This window comes from Ictalurus punctatus, chromosome 25 (genome assembly GCF_001660625.3).
Source record: "Ictalurus punctatus breed USDA103 chromosome 25, Coco_2.0, whole genome shotgun sequence".
In the NCBI taxonomy this organism is placed as follows: Eukaryota; Metazoa; Chordata; class Actinopteri; order Siluriformes; family Ictaluridae; genus Ictalurus; species Ictalurus punctatus.
In genome coordinates, this window is record NC_030440.2 from 16,908,289 (window position 1) to 16,926,343 (window position 18,055).

Below are 18,055 nucleotides of genomic sequence, written 5' to 3' on the forward strand. Positions count from 1 at the left end.
ATGTTTGAACATTTAGAGGTCAGGAAGTGACTTGTTCCGTGGACAGTAAACAACATTAACTACAAGCGCATAAAAAGTGGGACGTCATTCTTTAATTAAAAAAAAAAACAACAACAACGTTGTGATCGTCTACAAGTTGCTCCAGTATAAGAGGAATAGCACACTTCGACGCATGCGGTTATCGGAAAATAAATAATAAGTAGCGCTGCCGATCACACCATCACACCTGTCGCTGATTATTTTCCAATAACCGCACGTCCCTAAGGGTTTTATTCCTTACTTAAATCTGCGAAATACGCCTTTATAGATGCTGGTGTAGATGTCAATAATGCGCTTCTCAAAAACGACCCGTTTTTATTTATTAAAGAGCGACCTGTCCTGAGTTTTTATCCATTTATAGCTACATATAATGTCATGGAAGGTCCACGAAGCACGTTCCTGTTCTCAGTAGCGTTACTGCACCTGTAAACAGTTTTCCTTTCCTCTCTTTTCCTTAAGACAAAATAAACTTGCGTTACTCGTCATGTTACCGAGAAACCCGAAAGCCCCCTGACTTACAAGGCGCTGACACTGGAGACTCCTTCCATAAATGTTAAATAAACATGTTCTTACTTATAAAAAAACAAACAAAAAAAAAAACTGACCCATGACGGGGCACGTTATGCATGCATTTGAGCTGTTGCTATAGAAACGTATTAAAAGGTGCGCTTCGATATAAACGTGGGATTTGCACCTGCGCTACTCCTACCGTCCGAACACGAATCCACACCTTCTGACCCGTCAGCGCCGCTGGAGTGTTTTATCTACGAGCATGATCCGTACTCGCGCACGCTTCTTTCAGTCTCTACAGCGCGATGTGGACGAAGGCCACGCCCTGTTTAAGACCCTCTGCGAGAAAGCGGAGCAGGCCGTCTCCTTCCTGGACGACGGCGGAGCGTGTAAGATGGAGAGGGAGGTCCAGGAGAGCCGATCCCGGCTAGAAGAGCTCGGCCTGGGGTTACGAGCCGAGCACGGCGCCACGGAGAAGAGCACCGTGCTTTATAAAGAGTTTCAGGAGCGTTATAAGACCCAGCTGCAGTGGCTGAGAGAGACCCGAGCGCTGCTCGGCTCGTCTGCAGAACCCAAAGCGGAGCTCTACCAGAGAAAAGCCCAGCTGGCAAAGTACAAGGTAAAAAAAAATAAATAAAAGTTATTTGTATAATGGTTTATGGATACATTCACAACATGTTATAATGCCTTCATAGTTATAATAATAATAATAATAATTATTATTATTATTATTATTATTAGGGTTAGCACCGGTAAGGTATTGTAGAAATCCTGATAATCCCTCTTCTGTTAATCATTTGTTAAAGATAAAAAAACCTCTCCGTGAGCATGTTATAATGCGTTCATAAGCCTTTATACACGTTATTATAATTCTTTATGAAAAATTTAGCTGGAGTGCTCATGCGAACATGCTACATTATAGACTCTAAACTGTAATTCCTTTACATACATAAAACCTGACAGGGTGTATAACGCCTTATGAACGCATTATAACATGCTAGGAATGTATTCATAGGTCAGTTGCCCTCTGCTACATATGCCCTTTTTAAAAATTGTTGACGAAAAAGAAAAATCCAGACATCCAGACGCTCGGTTTCTTCAGTCGTGGTGTTATCATGCGTTACGAACGCTACTTATGTAATATATCATATACGTGTATTGAAAAACTCTTATCATGCTGACAGTTCATACCGATAGCTATAGAGCGAAAAGGGTTATGAAGTGTGTGTATGTGATTCGTTATAACTATGACCTTGAGTGTGTGGCGATTAGCGTGATTAGCGTGAGTAACGTGATTAACGTGCCAGGTGATGGAGCAGTCTCTGCTGTCCCGGGACTCGGCTCTGGGTGCCATGATGGAGAAAGGGAAGATCCTGCTGTCTCTCCTCCACTCTCCCTCCATCACGGAGAACATGGACAGACTGCAGAGCGACTATCGGGAGCTGTGTAACACCGCTAGGGTGAGGCAAGCTCACACACAGACGGAGGAAAAACAGCACGTCATTCGTTATATATCCTTATATCTGGGGTTTAAAAAATAAAATAAAATAAAAAAAAAATAAGTTGCTATGGCAACAGTGACAGCTTGGAAAACAGTGGGTATTTTGAAGAGAAGGTAAAAAAAATAAATCAAATATAAAACAACTTACCATATATATATATATATATATATATATATATATATATATATATATATACACACTGTGTATATATAAGGTAAATTTAACGCTTTCAGACGTACATGTCACCGTTTCTTCAGACCCAGGTGCAGAAGCTGGAGGCTCATGTAAAGAAACAGGAAGAGTATCACACCGAACTCCAGGAAGTGGAACGGTGGCTGCTGCAGATGTCCAGCCGGATGGTGACCCCTGACCCCACTCCGGGCGGTGGGCTGGAGGCAGCAACGCAACAGCTGGCCAGACACAAGGTGATCAGTTATAGTCATACAGATGCTAAGATGAACGCAAACACACACACACACACACACACACACAGTGAAAGATGGTTTATGTAAGGTCTGTATAAAGGTGTAATTGTTTTGCCGGACCACACAAACTCACTTGAGGAAGTCACTATAGTTTTTTTGTACAGTAGGGGGCGCTGTACAGCTGAAGTCTGCCCCATGAGTGTGTTAATAATCTTTAGAATGATTAACACCAGTGTGTTGTATTACAGTCTACAGTCTCATCAGGTTTGACGTGGTGTATTGGGACATGTCTGTCTGTCTGTCTCTTTGTCTGCTATCTGTCTGTGTTTCTCTCTATCTCTCTTTCTGTCTATCTGTGTGTCTGTCTCTTTGTCTGGCTGTTATCGGTCCATCTGTTTCTGTCTGTCTGTTTGTCTGTATCTGTGTCATGTCCCTTTAAGTCTTTCTGTCTGTATATCTCGGTGTCTGTCTCTTTGTTTGTCTTTCTGTGTGTCTGTCGGCTTCCCTTTCTGTCTGTGTGCCACGCTCTCTCTCTCGCTCTCTCTCTCTGTTTGTCTTTCTGCCTGTCTGTCTGCCTCTTTGTTTATATGTCTGTCTCGCTTTCTGTGCTTTATCGTCATGACTGTTTTAACAATGTCAAAGGTTACACAGACAAACGGTAACAAGCAACTAGGGATGCAAATTCGTCCGATCTCACGAACCAATCGCAGTCTGACGCGGTAAAACGCGTGATGACGTTAAACTTTAGCGCCGCAGCCACGTCATCGCCAGTGTGGAATTATCACGAGGTCTCGAGAAACAGTGGAAAATTTCTCTCAGGTTCTTGTTCTTCAGATATTCCTCTAATCGGATTAGTCTGTTCAGTGTCGAGCACGTGTTTCTTTTCGGTTTGGGGTGCAGTCGCTCCGAGCTGTTCAGGAGTCTGGATGAATATACTGCACGGCTCTTGTATCGTTCCATAAGCAGGGTTGAAATGCTCAGGGGACTTTATAAAGCATAAATTGGACTCGTATTTCAGCACTGATCGCAGCCCAGCGCTATATCTTGCAAGCTAGCAGAGCTCCAAACAAGGAGCCATTTTTCTAAGCGAGATTCTCAGTTCCCGTCAGGAATCGTGTCGCGTTAAACATGTGCGTGATTAATACTGCTCGAGAGCAGTGCAAGGTGTTTTCTGTGTCTTCTGAATCTCTGAGTAAACGGGCCATGTGGACGCGTGTGTGCGCGCACGTGCTGATGTGTACTGGTAATTCCCAGGCCATCATGGAGGAGATTGCAGGCTTTGAGGAGCGTCTGGCGGGGCTGAAGGAGAGAGGAGACGAGCTGACGTCTGGCTGCACTGAGCGCCTCCAGGCTCGTCTTCGCCAGCAGATCCAGAGCCACCTGCAGGGAGCACGAGACAGCTACTCGGCCATCTGCAGCACGGCACAGCGCGTGAGTGTCCCTGCCAGCGGCCTTGCGCCTCGCCAACACGCCATCAGATCTCACTTAGACACCGTGTTTCGACATCACACTGTCCACGTACACACAGTTCCCTCAGATCCCAAGCTTTCCTGAGTCACGTATTCAGATTCGGTGACTTGATCAAAATGGACACGGGGAAAGTTCCTCGTATTCAGGGTCGGGTTACGCACCTGCTCAAGTCGAGTTTCTGAGCTCTTCGTCCGGGTTATTAAAATCACCTGCGTGTACCGTACTTCACGCCTCCGAGATGGGGTTTTCAATCGCCTCTACAGCAACACCTTTAAGCACAAGCACTCCCCTTTCAAATCAAAAACAATCAGGGACGGAACATCGTCCTGTGCTAATTAGGAGTCTAGTATATTTGATTATATAGCTGTCATTATTACTTTAATCACCGCACGTTTGGTTTAATTTAACAAAATGGCTTCCACTGTCGCTATTCAGCACTTCACCCATCACCTCGCATTCATTTTTACGTGTGCACAACGTGACGAAGCCGCGAGACACTTGGATGGGAGTGTTTCATTCATTCATTTGTCTGTGTTTTTTATTTTTATTTGCATCACGCTTCAATTCCCTATTCTGATTTGTGAAATTAATACAGCGACGTCAGTGTAGTCGTTATTCCATACGCAAGTCTGCTTTGAAGGATAAGCTGACCGAGCGCTCATCCGCTACACTTTCTGATTTCATCCAGAAGAATTCACTCCTCCATATAAACCGTGTCTCAGATTGACAACATGTTGAAAAAACATAACTGTGCACTTTAAAGGGATGATACTATTAATTCATTAATTAACAGGGTTGTGTTTATTATAGACGAGATCTCGGATGAGATCCCATCGATCGATTGGGTTTTTTTTTAAAGTATATTTACAGCACAAAACTGTAAATATTGTGATTAGATCAAACTGTCTGACGATAGTGCTCCTCACTCGAGCTGATATTGCGCAATCCTATCTTTGTGTATGAGGTTTTTTTTTTTGGTTTTTTTTAATTAGATGAGTTAATGATAGCGTGGCGTATAAATCAGTTCAAATTAGTCATGTTCAAATATCGATGGCCGAGATATTGTGAAACGACGTTCGATGAAGCAGGAGAACGGCAGTTTTACAAGGGCCGCGATTTTCTTTTAAAGCAGGGCGAGAGCGTCCTCTTGTATCCCCGGTGAAATATGACATATGGTGGTACGCTTCACTGACGGATCGCATTCCGTTTGAATTTCCTCCGCCGTTCTAGCTGACCGCGCTGTCTTCAATTTCTCCGCGATTTAACATTTGAAATCAAATCATTGAATCAGAATGAATAGATGAGAATAAAGGGGGGGTGAGGGATAAAGTAAAACACAAAATAGCTGTAAAGAACATAACAGAGGATGCCAGACTGAAACCAAGGAACAGTAGAAACATTCCTTTTATTCTGTCGACTACTTTTGTTTTTCTGCCCGCGACAATATTGGAACGGTATTGCCGGTTCTCACGTTTTTTTTTTTTCGTCCCTAAACTAAATAAGCACTGGCTCTCCAGCAGAGGCTTCTCAAATCCTGTCCTATTTCTGGAAAAGAGGCCACCTGATTTCCTCTAAGACCTCCAACCGTATGCATATTTAATGTGCCAGGTTAACGCGACGCTCTGCCACCCAGTCCGGCTCCGAACACACGGCGCACAGTGCATTAATACCTCACACGTTCCACAGCCTTCTTTATCTCGCTAATACCCCCAACCTAACGTAATCTCCCTCCAGCTTCTGCCTCGCCCGTCTGCCTGACCGTAAATCCCACCACCTTGCAGTCTGGCCATTCAGAGGCAGACTGAGTAAACTGCCAACGCTCGGCGTGTGCCAAACCGCCAGCGTCACTGCTGTCGCTGCTTTACCCTCCCACTGAGGCTTTACAATCAGGAATGTCAATCAGCACCGGCTTTTCTCTCACGCTCATCAACATGGCCCTGACCCAGTTTATCACTCTCGGCTCTGTTTATGTCGTTTTGCTAAACGCTCACTCACAATAAAGCCTGTTTAAAAGGATTGTATACAATATGCACAATTATTCCAATCTAACGCTCAGACAAAGGGCAGAAACTGCTTACCTTGTATGATTTTTATAAAAAATACATTTCTTTCAAGACAAATTATTGGCACCCCAATAATCATAATTTCAGTGAGTGCAGATGCAGTTCTTTCTTTCTTTCTTTCTTTCTTTATTTATTTTTACTGCTTTCAGTATCCCAGCGACTCTATAGTTAAATACATTCACCGTCCACTTAAATATGAACGTCTGTACACCCGCTCATTCATGCAGTTCTCCAATCAGCCAGTCAAGTGGACGCAGCACAATTAGAGGTCGACCGAAACTGGATTTTACTGTTACCGATAACTACGTCGGGCAGTACCTGCAGATAACCGATTAATCACCCGATAGTCTAAATAATTGATACTGAATGAAAACATAACACAAGAGTAAACAGTATCGACTGTACCGTGAAAATGTTCCGAGTACTGATTACTTTTTAAAATGAAATAAATGTGTAAATATTAATATATATCAACTAGTGAAAAATATTAAAGTAAATAAATGATCTACGTCCATACTGAACCAAAAATAACGCTCCAAATAAGGAATAAAAATAGAGACGTCCAAAATGAACCAAAAAACACTTCAAATAACACGACAAAATTGGTCAGCGATAGTTTTTATCTCGCCTCTAGAGGCCGCTCTCGTACTGTAGAATGACAGCAGACACTTCTCAGACGCTCCCGCAAGGACGCAACCCGGGAACACTATCGATGTTTTTGCCGATAATCGATAGCTCCAGCTATAATCACTCTTTACAAACGTGCTGAGCAGAAAAGCATCTCAGCACGCACAAAACATATCGCCCAACCCTTACTTCAGATTCTTTCATGTTTCCCTGGAATAAAAATGCGTGGTTGCTTACGTGTAAAATCCCTGACATCCATCACCACATGGAAACTCAAAAACCTCATTCAAAACAAAAGAAAGAGACGGATGTTGACGAATCATATTCAGATGCGTGCGTCCCCCAGCACCGTGAAGACGACGGCGATGATGATGATGATGATGGTAAACGAGGTTGTTTTTTGGGAATTTGTGCAGGTGTATCAGAGTCTGGACAGGGAGCTGCAGAGGCATGTTAGCCTGCGAGACACACTTCAGCAGTGTCAGACCTGGCTATACAACATACAGGAGGAACTGCAGCCACCTGCGCAAACACCACGCTACCTGGAGGAGGCGCTGATCCAGGTACACACTTCACAGACTCAGTTTGATATTTTCTTTCCAGCACACATCTAATGAAAGTGGTGTATAACTAACGTCATGTTGGTGGGACTGGACCTTCAGCTGAAGCAGGAGCGAGCTCTTCAGGAGCAGGCCAGTACGTACCTGCAGCTGATCTGCTCCACCTGTGACCTGTCGGATGAGAAAGTGCAGGAGACCGCCGCGGATATCCAGCAAGTCAAAATCCAGGTAATTTACCTCGCACTCTCTCTTAACCCTGCAGGCGCTTCCTGGGATAGCATGGCAACCAGGAGTAACCTAAGATAGAAACGCCCACCGGTGACTAACGCAGAGCGATTTGGGTGGTGCGTAAGTGTTGGTGTGAACATGTATTGGACAATCAAACATCTGGCTTTGAAACATCTTTACACCAATTTTCTTAAATCTAGGTTGAGGAAAGGATGCTCGAATCCCAAGAACTGGCAGACAGCTGGAGGGAAATCGAGAGCCTGCGTTCCGATCTGGAGTCTCGTCTCCGAGAAGCTGAACACTTTCTGCAGAACATGCTGAGAAGACCAGCAGATCTCGAGCCAATGGTCTCTCAGAATCAGCTGGACCAGGCTCAGGTAGGAGTTCACATGGACGTTGTGAATTAGCATTCATAATCGTAATGCATCATAAAACGTGCATTACAGTTCGACAGGAAACGCATAGAGTCACCTATAACTAATTCTAATTTCTCATCACAAGAAACAGTGTTACACTGTCTACGTTTGTATTTTCTGTATAATTGTTTTTGTGCATTGACTCAAAATTGGCACACTTTTGGAAAATGTGGCTTATGTGTGCTTCCTGATCAGCTTCAAGTCTAGATAGAGCAATACAAGCCAATAATAATAATAATAATAATAACATCAATAGTGAAACCCTGAACTACTCATTACTTTTTTCCCCCACAAAATTATGCCTGGAGATATCAATCTGTACCTGTACTGTCTCTTATAATTTGGCAGAAATCCATCAATGCTCCTTAAAAGCCCTTTAAAAATATTGCTGCTCCCTATAAGACTGTAAGGCAAAATATTTATAATAAAACCTTCCTTGAAATAAAATCTCTCTGGTCTGTACGGGTTGGAAAATTCTTTAAAAATAAGATTATTTGATGTCATCTGAAATCTTCTCCACCCCCATCCCTACGTCATCCTCCAAAAACCATAGTCCCTTCTGAGTTCTATAGCAATTTGGAGACCCCCAAGCCCACAACACATGATTCAGATTGAGCACAAGGAACTACGTAAATACCCCTGTATGAAGGTTCCTGTTTATTCTTTGGTGGTTTTATTGTGTTCCTGGAAGATCTAATGGCTTTTGTGACTACCATCATGGCAGGCAGCTTCATATATTAATAAAGACCACCCTCCAGACTCCATGCCTGGCTGTAATTACGGATGTGTGAATTGATTTGTCCATGTCCATAATTGCAGTCTCCAGGCCGGTATGGTCATTGTGTGTGAAAATGGAGGATATTATGCCTCTGGTCATATTGTGAGCTGTCAACAAAAAGAGAGATGAAAACTCCAATATCCTGAAACCCCCCACTATGACATCAAGTCATTATTCCCATTATACATAAGGAGGGGGCAGGGGGGAACCCTTGTGTGCTAATAATGTCCTCTATTTTCCACCATGAAGGACTTCATCCAGGAGATACAAGCCAGGCAGGCTGATCTTACCAGCCTGAGAGAGAGCGTTGGTAGGCTGGTGCCATCCCAGGATTCACCTGAGCTGGTAGAAATAGGTCGTCTGCGCAGATCTTGGTTAGAGCTTGCAAAGCAGGCTGCAGAGCTGTTGGAGCAAAGAGAGGAGGATCTTCAGAGGAGTGGGGATTATCAAGAGTGCTTCAGCATGGCAGAAGAGCTGTTTGAGCAGTTGTCCAAGGAATGGGATTATCTGTTCAGGCATGTATCTGACCTTCTTCACAGTTAAGATTGAATTGATTTACCAGTGCATGAGTTCTGCTGATTGATTTCGATTGTCATCTGAATCTTTCCAAACTAGCAAAACTTGATTAAGTGTTAATGAATTCATTTTTAGGGGGGATATGGAGAGCACTGCAGGGTGTTTAGACGCCTTGAAGAAGCTCTCCATCGATCTACAGGACCAGAGGTGTGTATTAGAAGACTTGAGGGATAACAAGAATGCAATCCTGTCACGCCTTAGTCTCGAGGACAAGGACCTTGTCAAGGAGCAGGTAGGTTACCTGGAACAACGCTGGACCCAAATGGAAATGCAGGTTGAACAGAAGATACAGGATACCGTTCAAACCCTTGAAGAATTGAATCATTTAGAGGACCAGTTACGTGAAACCCAAGAGTGGGCTGAGGTGCAGCGACCATCTCTTTCTGACGTGCTGAAAACCAGCCCCCCTCCGGACCTTGCTCAGAGCTTTTTATTTGACCACTTGAGCTTTTGTGCAGAGCTAGAGGCTAAGCAGCAGTTCATTAATCAATCTGTGTCTGAGGCTGATGGCCTTTATTCTCATCTGGGATTAAATGAGAAAAGGAGACTGCAGACCTTGGTGCAGGACGTTCAAGCAGAGGTAGAATCTCTTGGCTCGAAGGCAGCTCACCACCGCAAAAGCCTTAGTAAAGTATTCACAGAGCGGACACAGTTCCTCCAGGCCTTGGACAGGGCTGCTGGATGGATCAAACAGCAAGAACAAAGGGTTCTAGCAGATGAGCATGTGGCACTCTTGCCAGATGAGCTCTCCAAACAGGTGTCGATTTGCAAGAACATATGTAGCAGCCTGAGGGCGTATCAAGTGGAACTGACCTCGCTTTGGACACAAGGAAGGGAACTGGTAAAGGATACAACAGAGGACGAGAAGGTGGAGACCCTTCAAAGGCTTGAGGAGCTTCAGGGCACTTTTGAAGCTTCCCTTCAGAGGTGCACACATCATTTGCAGCACCTGGAGAGAGCCCTGGTTATTCGAAAGTACTTCAAAGTAGACCTGGATAGAATCTGCGAGTGGTTGAGACATGCAGAAGCAGCCACATTCCCTGTAATAGACCTCAACAGGAATGATGTGGAGCTGCAGAACCAGTTAGCTAAATACCAGCAGATTTTGGATCATACCTCAGCATACGAGAACCTATTACTTATTGTCCAGAGGGCAGGACAGGAAATTCTTCCCACCTTAAATGAGGTGGATCACTGCTACCTGGATGAGAAACTTAACGGCCTTCCGCAACAATACAATGCCATTCTTTTGTCGACCAAAGAAAAGCGAGACAGGATCCAACGAGTGATTCTGGAACGCAGGGAATTGGAGTCCCTCGTTGAAGTGACACGTAAAGCTTTGGAGGAACTTCAGGAGCAGTGTGATGCCTTAGAGAAACAATCAACTAGTAGAAATCTTGATGATGGGGAAAGGTTACATGGTGACTATGAAGAGATCCAGAAACGCCTTTCAAACCTTTTACAGGCAATGAATGAGCTGAAGAGTAAAACTCAGGACTTCCACTGCGCAGGACAACCATATACACGTGAGGTCATTGACCAGCTAGCAAGTCTTTATAGCAGACTTTGTCAAGCAACAAAGGAAAAGGTTAACCAACTCAACCGTACTTTGAATGTACTAAATGACTACAGGGCCACAATCGCAAAAATGGATAGTGGCATCGATGCAGTCAAGGAGCATGTGGACAAACTTAATTCTGAGAAGCAGTTAGATGCCATGGAGAGATTATCCAAACTGCACAAACTGGCCAAAGAGCTAGACGAGATTACTTCTTATTCTGAAGGTCTGACCGGGAAGATAGTGGAGTTCAACCATGATACCCTTAAGACTCAGGTTTCCATGAAGGAGACGCAGCTTCAGGCCTTGAAATCAAACATTTTCAAATGCATAGAAGAATGCGAACATTGTGCTAAGTCGTGTGTTGGGGCTGAGCCTAGCTTCCAGACTGAGATCAAAGAAAACTTGGTGTGGCTCAAGATGGTTAGAGAAGATCTCAGAGGTTTGTTTACTCTTCAGGAAATAGATGTTTGTGGTGTCCAGGATGAGATCAGATCAGCAGATGCACTTCAGAGAGAAATGAAATCTAGGCTCCAGTTGCTGAAAGTTTTAAGCCAAAATGAGAGGCAAAGGTACAAGACTGCCGAACAGCCATTCCCCAGTGACATGGAGACCTGTTTGAAGGATATTGCAGACTTGGAGAGCGAGGTTCAGGAATCCCTCTCAACCAAACAGGCAAGCATGTGTATATTTAAATATGTATATTTCATATCTTAGATTTCTGGCATTCCTAAATGTTTCATCTGTTCACACAATGATATACTGCTTTCCCACAGGTGGTCTTGCAGTCAGCACTATCCTTGCTACAATTGCACCAAAGTGCCTTGAAATCTACTTGCCAGTGGTTTGAAGACGCCGATGCGGTCCTAAAGCAGAAGAACCAGAAACTAGAATTGGAAGACCTTACAGAGAGCCTCAAGGAACTTAAACAAGTTTTGACCCAAGAACCGACTATAAAGAAGGCGATTCAGGATATCGAGGACATTCTCCCTAAAATGGTGGACTTTGTTGATTCTGATGTCATTATGAAACACAAAGAAGGCTATAAGACCATTTGTCAAAGGAGTACTGAGCTCATGGAGCAGCTGAGATGTCACCAAGAAACTTTAAACGGGTAATACTCGGCTGCATTTGTATCTTTTATCTGCTTTTTTGGTCAAATTGGTGAGCATTTATCTAACATGTCAAGTAGTGGCCTTTCGTGGCTCATGCCTAGCCGATAGTTCAAATTTAAATATTGTATTGATGGTGTTTTTTTTCTAGATGTTCAACTCAGTGGACGTCATTTAAGAAAGATAGAGAAGGACTTATAAGTGACCTTAGTGAATTTGAGAGAAGATTGGCTGGGTTCAGCACGGCAAAATCGAGCTCTCTCCAAGAGGCTGAGGACAAACTTCGTTTTCACCAGGTCTGCTTGGTTTGCCTTCCAGAATTGTTTATTAGTGCAATGTATTAGAGTTTAATGTGTACTCTTGTCTTTATAGGATGTGGTGTTCCAACTGGAGGCTTGTCAGGATAAACTGACGAACCTGAAAGAACAGTCGGAGCAGTTTGATCTGAAGTCTGTGTCCAGTGCTGCAGTTTCACGTTCAGTCTGTGCACTTTCCCAGCGATGGTCTCAGTTAACCAGTGTAGCTAAAGCACAGGAGAAGGCTCTTAAGGACACAGTGCATGACTGGAGACGCTTCATCGAGAAGGTAAGATAGCAATGCTCATAGTATCACTGAATGCTAAAAAAAAAAATGGAGCAACTTAATAAATTCTGTATAAATTCTCACACAACAGTTTATAACTAGAATATTTAGTGCTTTATAAGATCGATTCATACGAGCATTGCTGAGAGAGAGAGCTGTGCACAATAACTCAGTGATGTAATAATTCAGATTACGTATCCGGGGTAATGTCAGAGGTCTGAATACCAACGTGAGCAGTTTCGGTCTTCACTAATTCAATTCAGTTCAATTCAGTTTGATTTGTATAGCGCTTTTAACAACGGACATCGTCTCGAAGCAGCTTTGCAGAAACATATAAACACAGGATGGAGATTTTAAGCGTGTGAATTTATCTCTATTGAGCGAGGCGGTGGAGACGGTGGTGAGGGAAAAACTCCCTGAGATGATACGAGGAAGAAACCTTGAGAGGAACCGGACTCAGAAGGGAACATGTGCTCATCTGGGGAACGACGGATAGTGTGAAAGTAAAAGAAAGTTCATTATGGTTTAATATGAAGTCTGTTTGTTGAACTAGTCCACTGTTCACTAAAGGAGACCTGAGTGTAAAACTGCATGTGGTAATTGCAGCCCCAAGGCCATCGCAGCAACCGTAGTCCCAGAAACCCCTGTGATATGTCCATGTTGAATTGAGGTCCAAAACCATTTCCATGGTACTTCAAGCGGTACCATCCTCAGCGATCTCCAGTTGATGAGAGCTCCATCCAGAGGTAGGGCATCAGGATGGATGAGAGCAGAAAGGGTCAGGATCACTGGCATCTCCATAAGATCATGTGTTGGCTCGACAGAAGGAGAGAGGGAGAGGGAGGTAACGAGAGAAAGTTGTGCGCACGAGTAACAAGTATTTCATCGGAGCATGATATATTTTTGCATATATGCTAAATAATAGGATGTGCTGGATCAAGTGCTATTTTATACAATGCCTACTAATGAAATTTGCTCAAATTTCTCCAGATTTCCCAAATTTCCCTTCAGGGATCAATAAAGTACATCTATCTATCTATTCATCCATCCATCCATCTATAATATGGAGACATTATTGTTAAATGAAATCAAATTTCCAGTGATTAATGTCATAATTACATCTGGACTATTCATGCAGTATTCATTTCGACATCTGCCATGGTGTCATCTACTCTGTATATATTTTTCATTTTTAATATCGTCTCTTGCGTTTGTGTTACGTCGTATCACAACTCTCAACAAAGAAAGAACTATCTGTCTGCATCTTCTGCTTGCATTTGCTCTCCCTGATTGTTTCGGAGCTTCGAGGCCTGTGCCTATGTTTAAAGCCAGTGGTCTAGACGTTATTTAAATATTTTTAAATAATGCGAGTTATGAAACAGCAGTGTTGTTAATCCTTTTCTACGGTGGTACAGAGGTTCAGTCAGCTTTCCTGCCCGTCTTCTTGCTGTCATGGTCGGTGTTTTGGAAATGATGCAATGTTTGGTAATATTCCAGTATACTATTCATGGTTTAGGGTGGAAATTGCCAGTCTACCACAGTGCTCATAAATCTTAGCTGGTTTCTTAGGAAGTGATGTAGTTAGGCAAGAAATGTGGATTCCAGCGCGTGTGTGTGTGTGTGTACAGCATAGAGTAAGCTGCATCTTCATATACCTCACCATTTTGCATTTGTGTGCATACAAATGGATTCATTGATTTACTTCGTCAGTTTCACTGCACGTCTTTTGTGCTAGCGCTGGAGTGCTAGATTCTTCCTTTTTCCTCTTGTCCACTTCAGTGGCTATGACATCAGTTTTTTGATGACTCATTGCTGTTGCATGGCCTTATGTCACGCAGAGAGGGGAGCAGAATGCCATGTGCCAAAGCTTCTTTCTCATTAACGGTAATTGGTGCGCTGTTGTTATACAGAGAAAATCGTGCTTCATGCCTTAGAGACGAGACGTCCCTGTGCACCCACGATGCATTATTAACTATATACAGATGCAATCAAAATGATTCAACCCCCATTTCAAATCAGGTTTATTGTCAAAACAAATCAAACAAAAGCAAAACGCAACGAATGCTTCAAGTGGTTTCCCCAAATTCGACTGAAAATGCAACTTATAATGATTTCTCCAGTCTCAAAATGATTCACCCCCTTCATGGCGAGCGTCTTTAGTACTCATCAGAGCTCCTTTCGCTGTTCTGACCTGCTGTAAACGAGATGCAGATCTTCTGGCAGCGTTCCTGAGGAATCTTCTTCCGTTCCTCATGAGCAACGGCCTCCAGTTCAGTGATATTCTTGGGTTTGCGTGCTGCAGCCGCCGCCTTCTAATCCCACCAGAGGTGACTGTGATGACCCTGTAGAATCTTCCAGGACGACCAAGCCTTGGTGGAATTTGAGGTATGTTTGGGATCATTGTCCTGTTGGAAGGTCCGATGACGCCCAAGCTTCATCTTCCTCACAGACGGCGTGATGTTTTCTCCTAGGATTTCCTGATACTTCAATGAATCCATCTCGCCTTCCACACGCTGCAGGTCTCCAGTGCCGGAGGATGTAGAGCATCCGCAGAGCATCACCGAGCCACCACCATGCTCGACTGTTGAATGGGGGTTGAATAATTTTGATTCCCACTGTATATACTAATAGAATACTAATCGAATATATTGTTTTTCTATCCTAAATGCTGGTTTAATACTTTTTTTTTTTTACTTTGCCAAAAGTGTGTCTGAGAGCCAACTGAAACCATGAACGTTTATTTGAACTATTTGGAGGCTGCCAAGAGTATTTTTTTTTTTTTTTGTCTGTTTTTTCACTGTTCAGTTTCGAATGAGATGAGATTGCTGTTTAATGGAAAATATTACCTGAAAGCATGTGTTGAGTGAACGGTTGACACTTGGAGCAATTCCATGTGAGCTGTTCCAGGACTTTTACCATTTAATCCAGACCTCATTTAAAGCCACATCGATTTACTGCTCAATGTTACAGTACGATCGAAAAAATACTTTAAAAAAGTTCCTAGCTGTTAAACTACAGATTAGTCTAGAACAAATATCCTTAAACAGTGGTTCCACAAGAAAGAGCTCCCTTATGTTGAAAGAGAAAAGTGGCTTCAGCCAACCTACTGTACAATACAATAGGGGTACTAAGCTGTACCATTGCTTGTCAATGGAGTGGTCCCCTCAAATGTACTCATTTTGTACCATTAATGTACAAAAATCTTTTACTAAACAAGCTGTATTTCTCTCTATATCTACTTTTTTACGTACAAAAAAGATAATCCTACCACCTCAGTGACAAGGAAGGGTTGAGATTAGTACTCCTTTTAACATTGTGTAGCTACATTAAGATGAATTAAGAAGTTTAGTTTCTAGTCTCACTGGTTATCATCGAAATTTTGGGGGAAAAAAGCTACCTATGCTACCACTCTGCTAAGTTTGTGCCCCCTGTCGTTACCTGCAGCTGGAGAAGATGAGGTCCGTGTCGGAGGACCTGCACAGCCGAGTTCCTGACAGCGTGGTGGAGAAAGCAGCCAGCACCGTGGCCCTACACAACCTGTTAGAGTATCACGACTCCTTTAGCCGAGAGGTGGAGAGAGAGAACAGCGCCCTGACACTCCTCAGACACCACGCCCTCCACCTGCTCCTCCACTCTGATACTGCAGGACTAAAGACACCCAGCGACCAGACCAGCTGTATCAGCAACCAAACAACCAGGCTTGGAAAGCTGTCGGCCACGCCCGTCAGGCAACAGACCACGCCCATCAAGCAGCAAACCACGCCAAGCAAGCCACTAACCTCAACCAGCAACCAATCAACCGCACCCACTACACAGCCAGCCATGCCCAACAACCACTTGGACACACCTAGCAATCAAACAGCCACTCCCAGCATACAGCTAACCACACCCACTACACAATCAACCACGCCCACTACACAGCCAGCCATGCCCAACGACCACTTGGACACACCTAGCAATCAAACAGCCACGCCCAGCACACAGCTAACCACGCCCACTACACAATCAACCACACCCATTACACAGCCAGCCATGCCCGACAATCACTTGGACACGCCTAGCAATCAAACAGCCACGCCCGGTACACAATCAACCACACCTACTACACAGTCAACCATACCCACTATACAGCCATCCACACCTAGTACACAATCGACCACGCCTACTACACAGTCAACCATACCCACTACACAGCCAGCCACACCCAGTACACAATCAACCACACCCACTACACAGCATGCCACACCCAACAACCATTTAGACACGCCTAGCAATCAAACAGCTCCGCCCAGCACGCAGCCAACTACGCCCAGCAGCCACTTAGACTCACCTAGCACACAGCCAGCCACACCCAAATGCCAAACAACCACACCTATCAAACATCTGGCCACACCCACCAAGCAGGCCAATAAACCCAGCAGTGAAGATGCTTTCTGTCTGCAGGAGATTCAGGCAATGCAGGAGAAATACGAGAGGTACTGATAAAAATGTCCTGTATCGGATGCACAGTGTTTCCGCTTCTGTATCTATTTAAATCACGTGCGCTAAGCATAAGAAATAAAACCCTCTGTGTCATACTGCTACAGGACAACAATACGTACGTGAAGTTGATTACACCTGCACGTCCTGAAGTGTTTGATCGCACGACATATCTGCATCACAGCTCTCTTATTTCTCTCCCGAATCCAGCCTGCTACAGAAAGTGTGCGTGAGCCGGCAGCAGGTGCAGGTGGAGCTGCTGGAGCGAGAGGAGGTGGAGAGGGAGCTGGGACTCGTTAAAGGCTGGATCCAGGACACACAGGGCCTGTTACTCAGCCCTACAGCTGACCTGGACACCCTGCTCTCTGACCTAGAGGTAAAGTGGAATTAAACCCAAGGAGTTCATCGCTAGCAGCAAACACCAGCTATGTGAGAGAAACGCCTGGCAGCTCTTACCCAGTATGTTGTTCTTGGCGATCAATAACCCGACTCAATCGACGGTCACTAATGTGGCTACTAATGCATTTCATTTTTATTAGATTAAGCTCGCTAACGTTATGTAGAACGTGTCTAGTAGCGACATGTTTGATCGTCATGGCTGCCGTTTAAACGTAAACAACGCGAAATAAAATGTTCTGTGAGTTTACCCACTTTGCCGTCAGTGTCGGTATCTACAAGGACCAAAAAAAAGCCATGTACACACACACCGTACTGAAACAAAGGGTGTTGATGCATTTCCACTCCCGAGAGCTGTGATGAATGTCTGGTGCGTGTCTGTGGTCTCTTGCGCGTGCTAGACGGCTCACGGCGGTGTTCAGTCTCAGCGGCAAGCTCTGGAGAAGATCGCGGATCGCCAGCAGATGAAATACAAAGACCTCCATGCCACTGTTCCCTCTGAGATCAGCACCCAGCTGGCACAGGTCACACTGGCACTGGGCTCGGCAGAGGACCAGGTACACTCTTACCCCTTGTTTCGGTTTTGTGGTACTTCTGTGTGGTTACAGATTAGCCGTGAGTCTAATTCATCAACGTTGAATACGTCCGAGTCTGATTCATGAGCATGGATTTGAGCTTGGACACAAGCTCCACCCACTGCTTCCTTATTCACATCATATGCATAGGCCACACCT

At 44.2% G+C, this 18,055-nt stretch overlaps 1 protein-coding gene across 1 annotated transcript in view; it reads left to right on the plus strand.

Moving 5' to 3' along the window:
- syne1a (spectrin repeat containing, nuclear envelope 1a) overlaps positions 1 to 18,055 on the plus strand; it is a 210,663-nt gene that overhangs the window by 123,040 nt on the left and 69,568 nt on the right. The window contains exons 70-84 of the mRNA XM_053675608.1: positions 842 to 1,168; positions 1,857 to 2,009; positions 2,309 to 2,476; positions 3,731 to 3,907; positions 7,053 to 7,199; positions 7,299 to 7,424; positions 7,625 to 7,801; positions 8,868 to 9,133; positions 9,270 to 11,427; positions 11,529 to 11,866; positions 12,016 to 12,160; positions 12,237 to 12,449; positions 15,891 to 16,921; positions 17,136 to 17,301; positions 17,723 to 17,878. Of these exons, the coding sequence (XP_053531583.1) occupies positions 842 to 1,168; positions 1,857 to 2,009; positions 2,309 to 2,476; positions 3,731 to 3,907; positions 7,053 to 7,199; positions 7,299 to 7,424; positions 7,625 to 7,801; positions 8,868 to 9,133; positions 9,270 to 11,427; positions 11,529 to 11,866; positions 12,016 to 12,160; positions 12,237 to 12,449; positions 15,891 to 16,921; positions 17,136 to 17,301; positions 17,723 to 17,878 (5,748 nt within the window). The remainder of the gene's footprint in view (positions 1 to 841; positions 1,169 to 1,856; positions 2,010 to 2,308; positions 2,477 to 3,730; positions 3,908 to 7,052; positions 7,200 to 7,298; positions 7,425 to 7,624; positions 7,802 to 8,867; positions 9,134 to 9,269; positions 11,428 to 11,528; positions 11,867 to 12,015; positions 12,161 to 12,236; positions 12,450 to 15,890; positions 16,922 to 17,135; positions 17,302 to 17,722; positions 17,879 to 18,055) is intronic.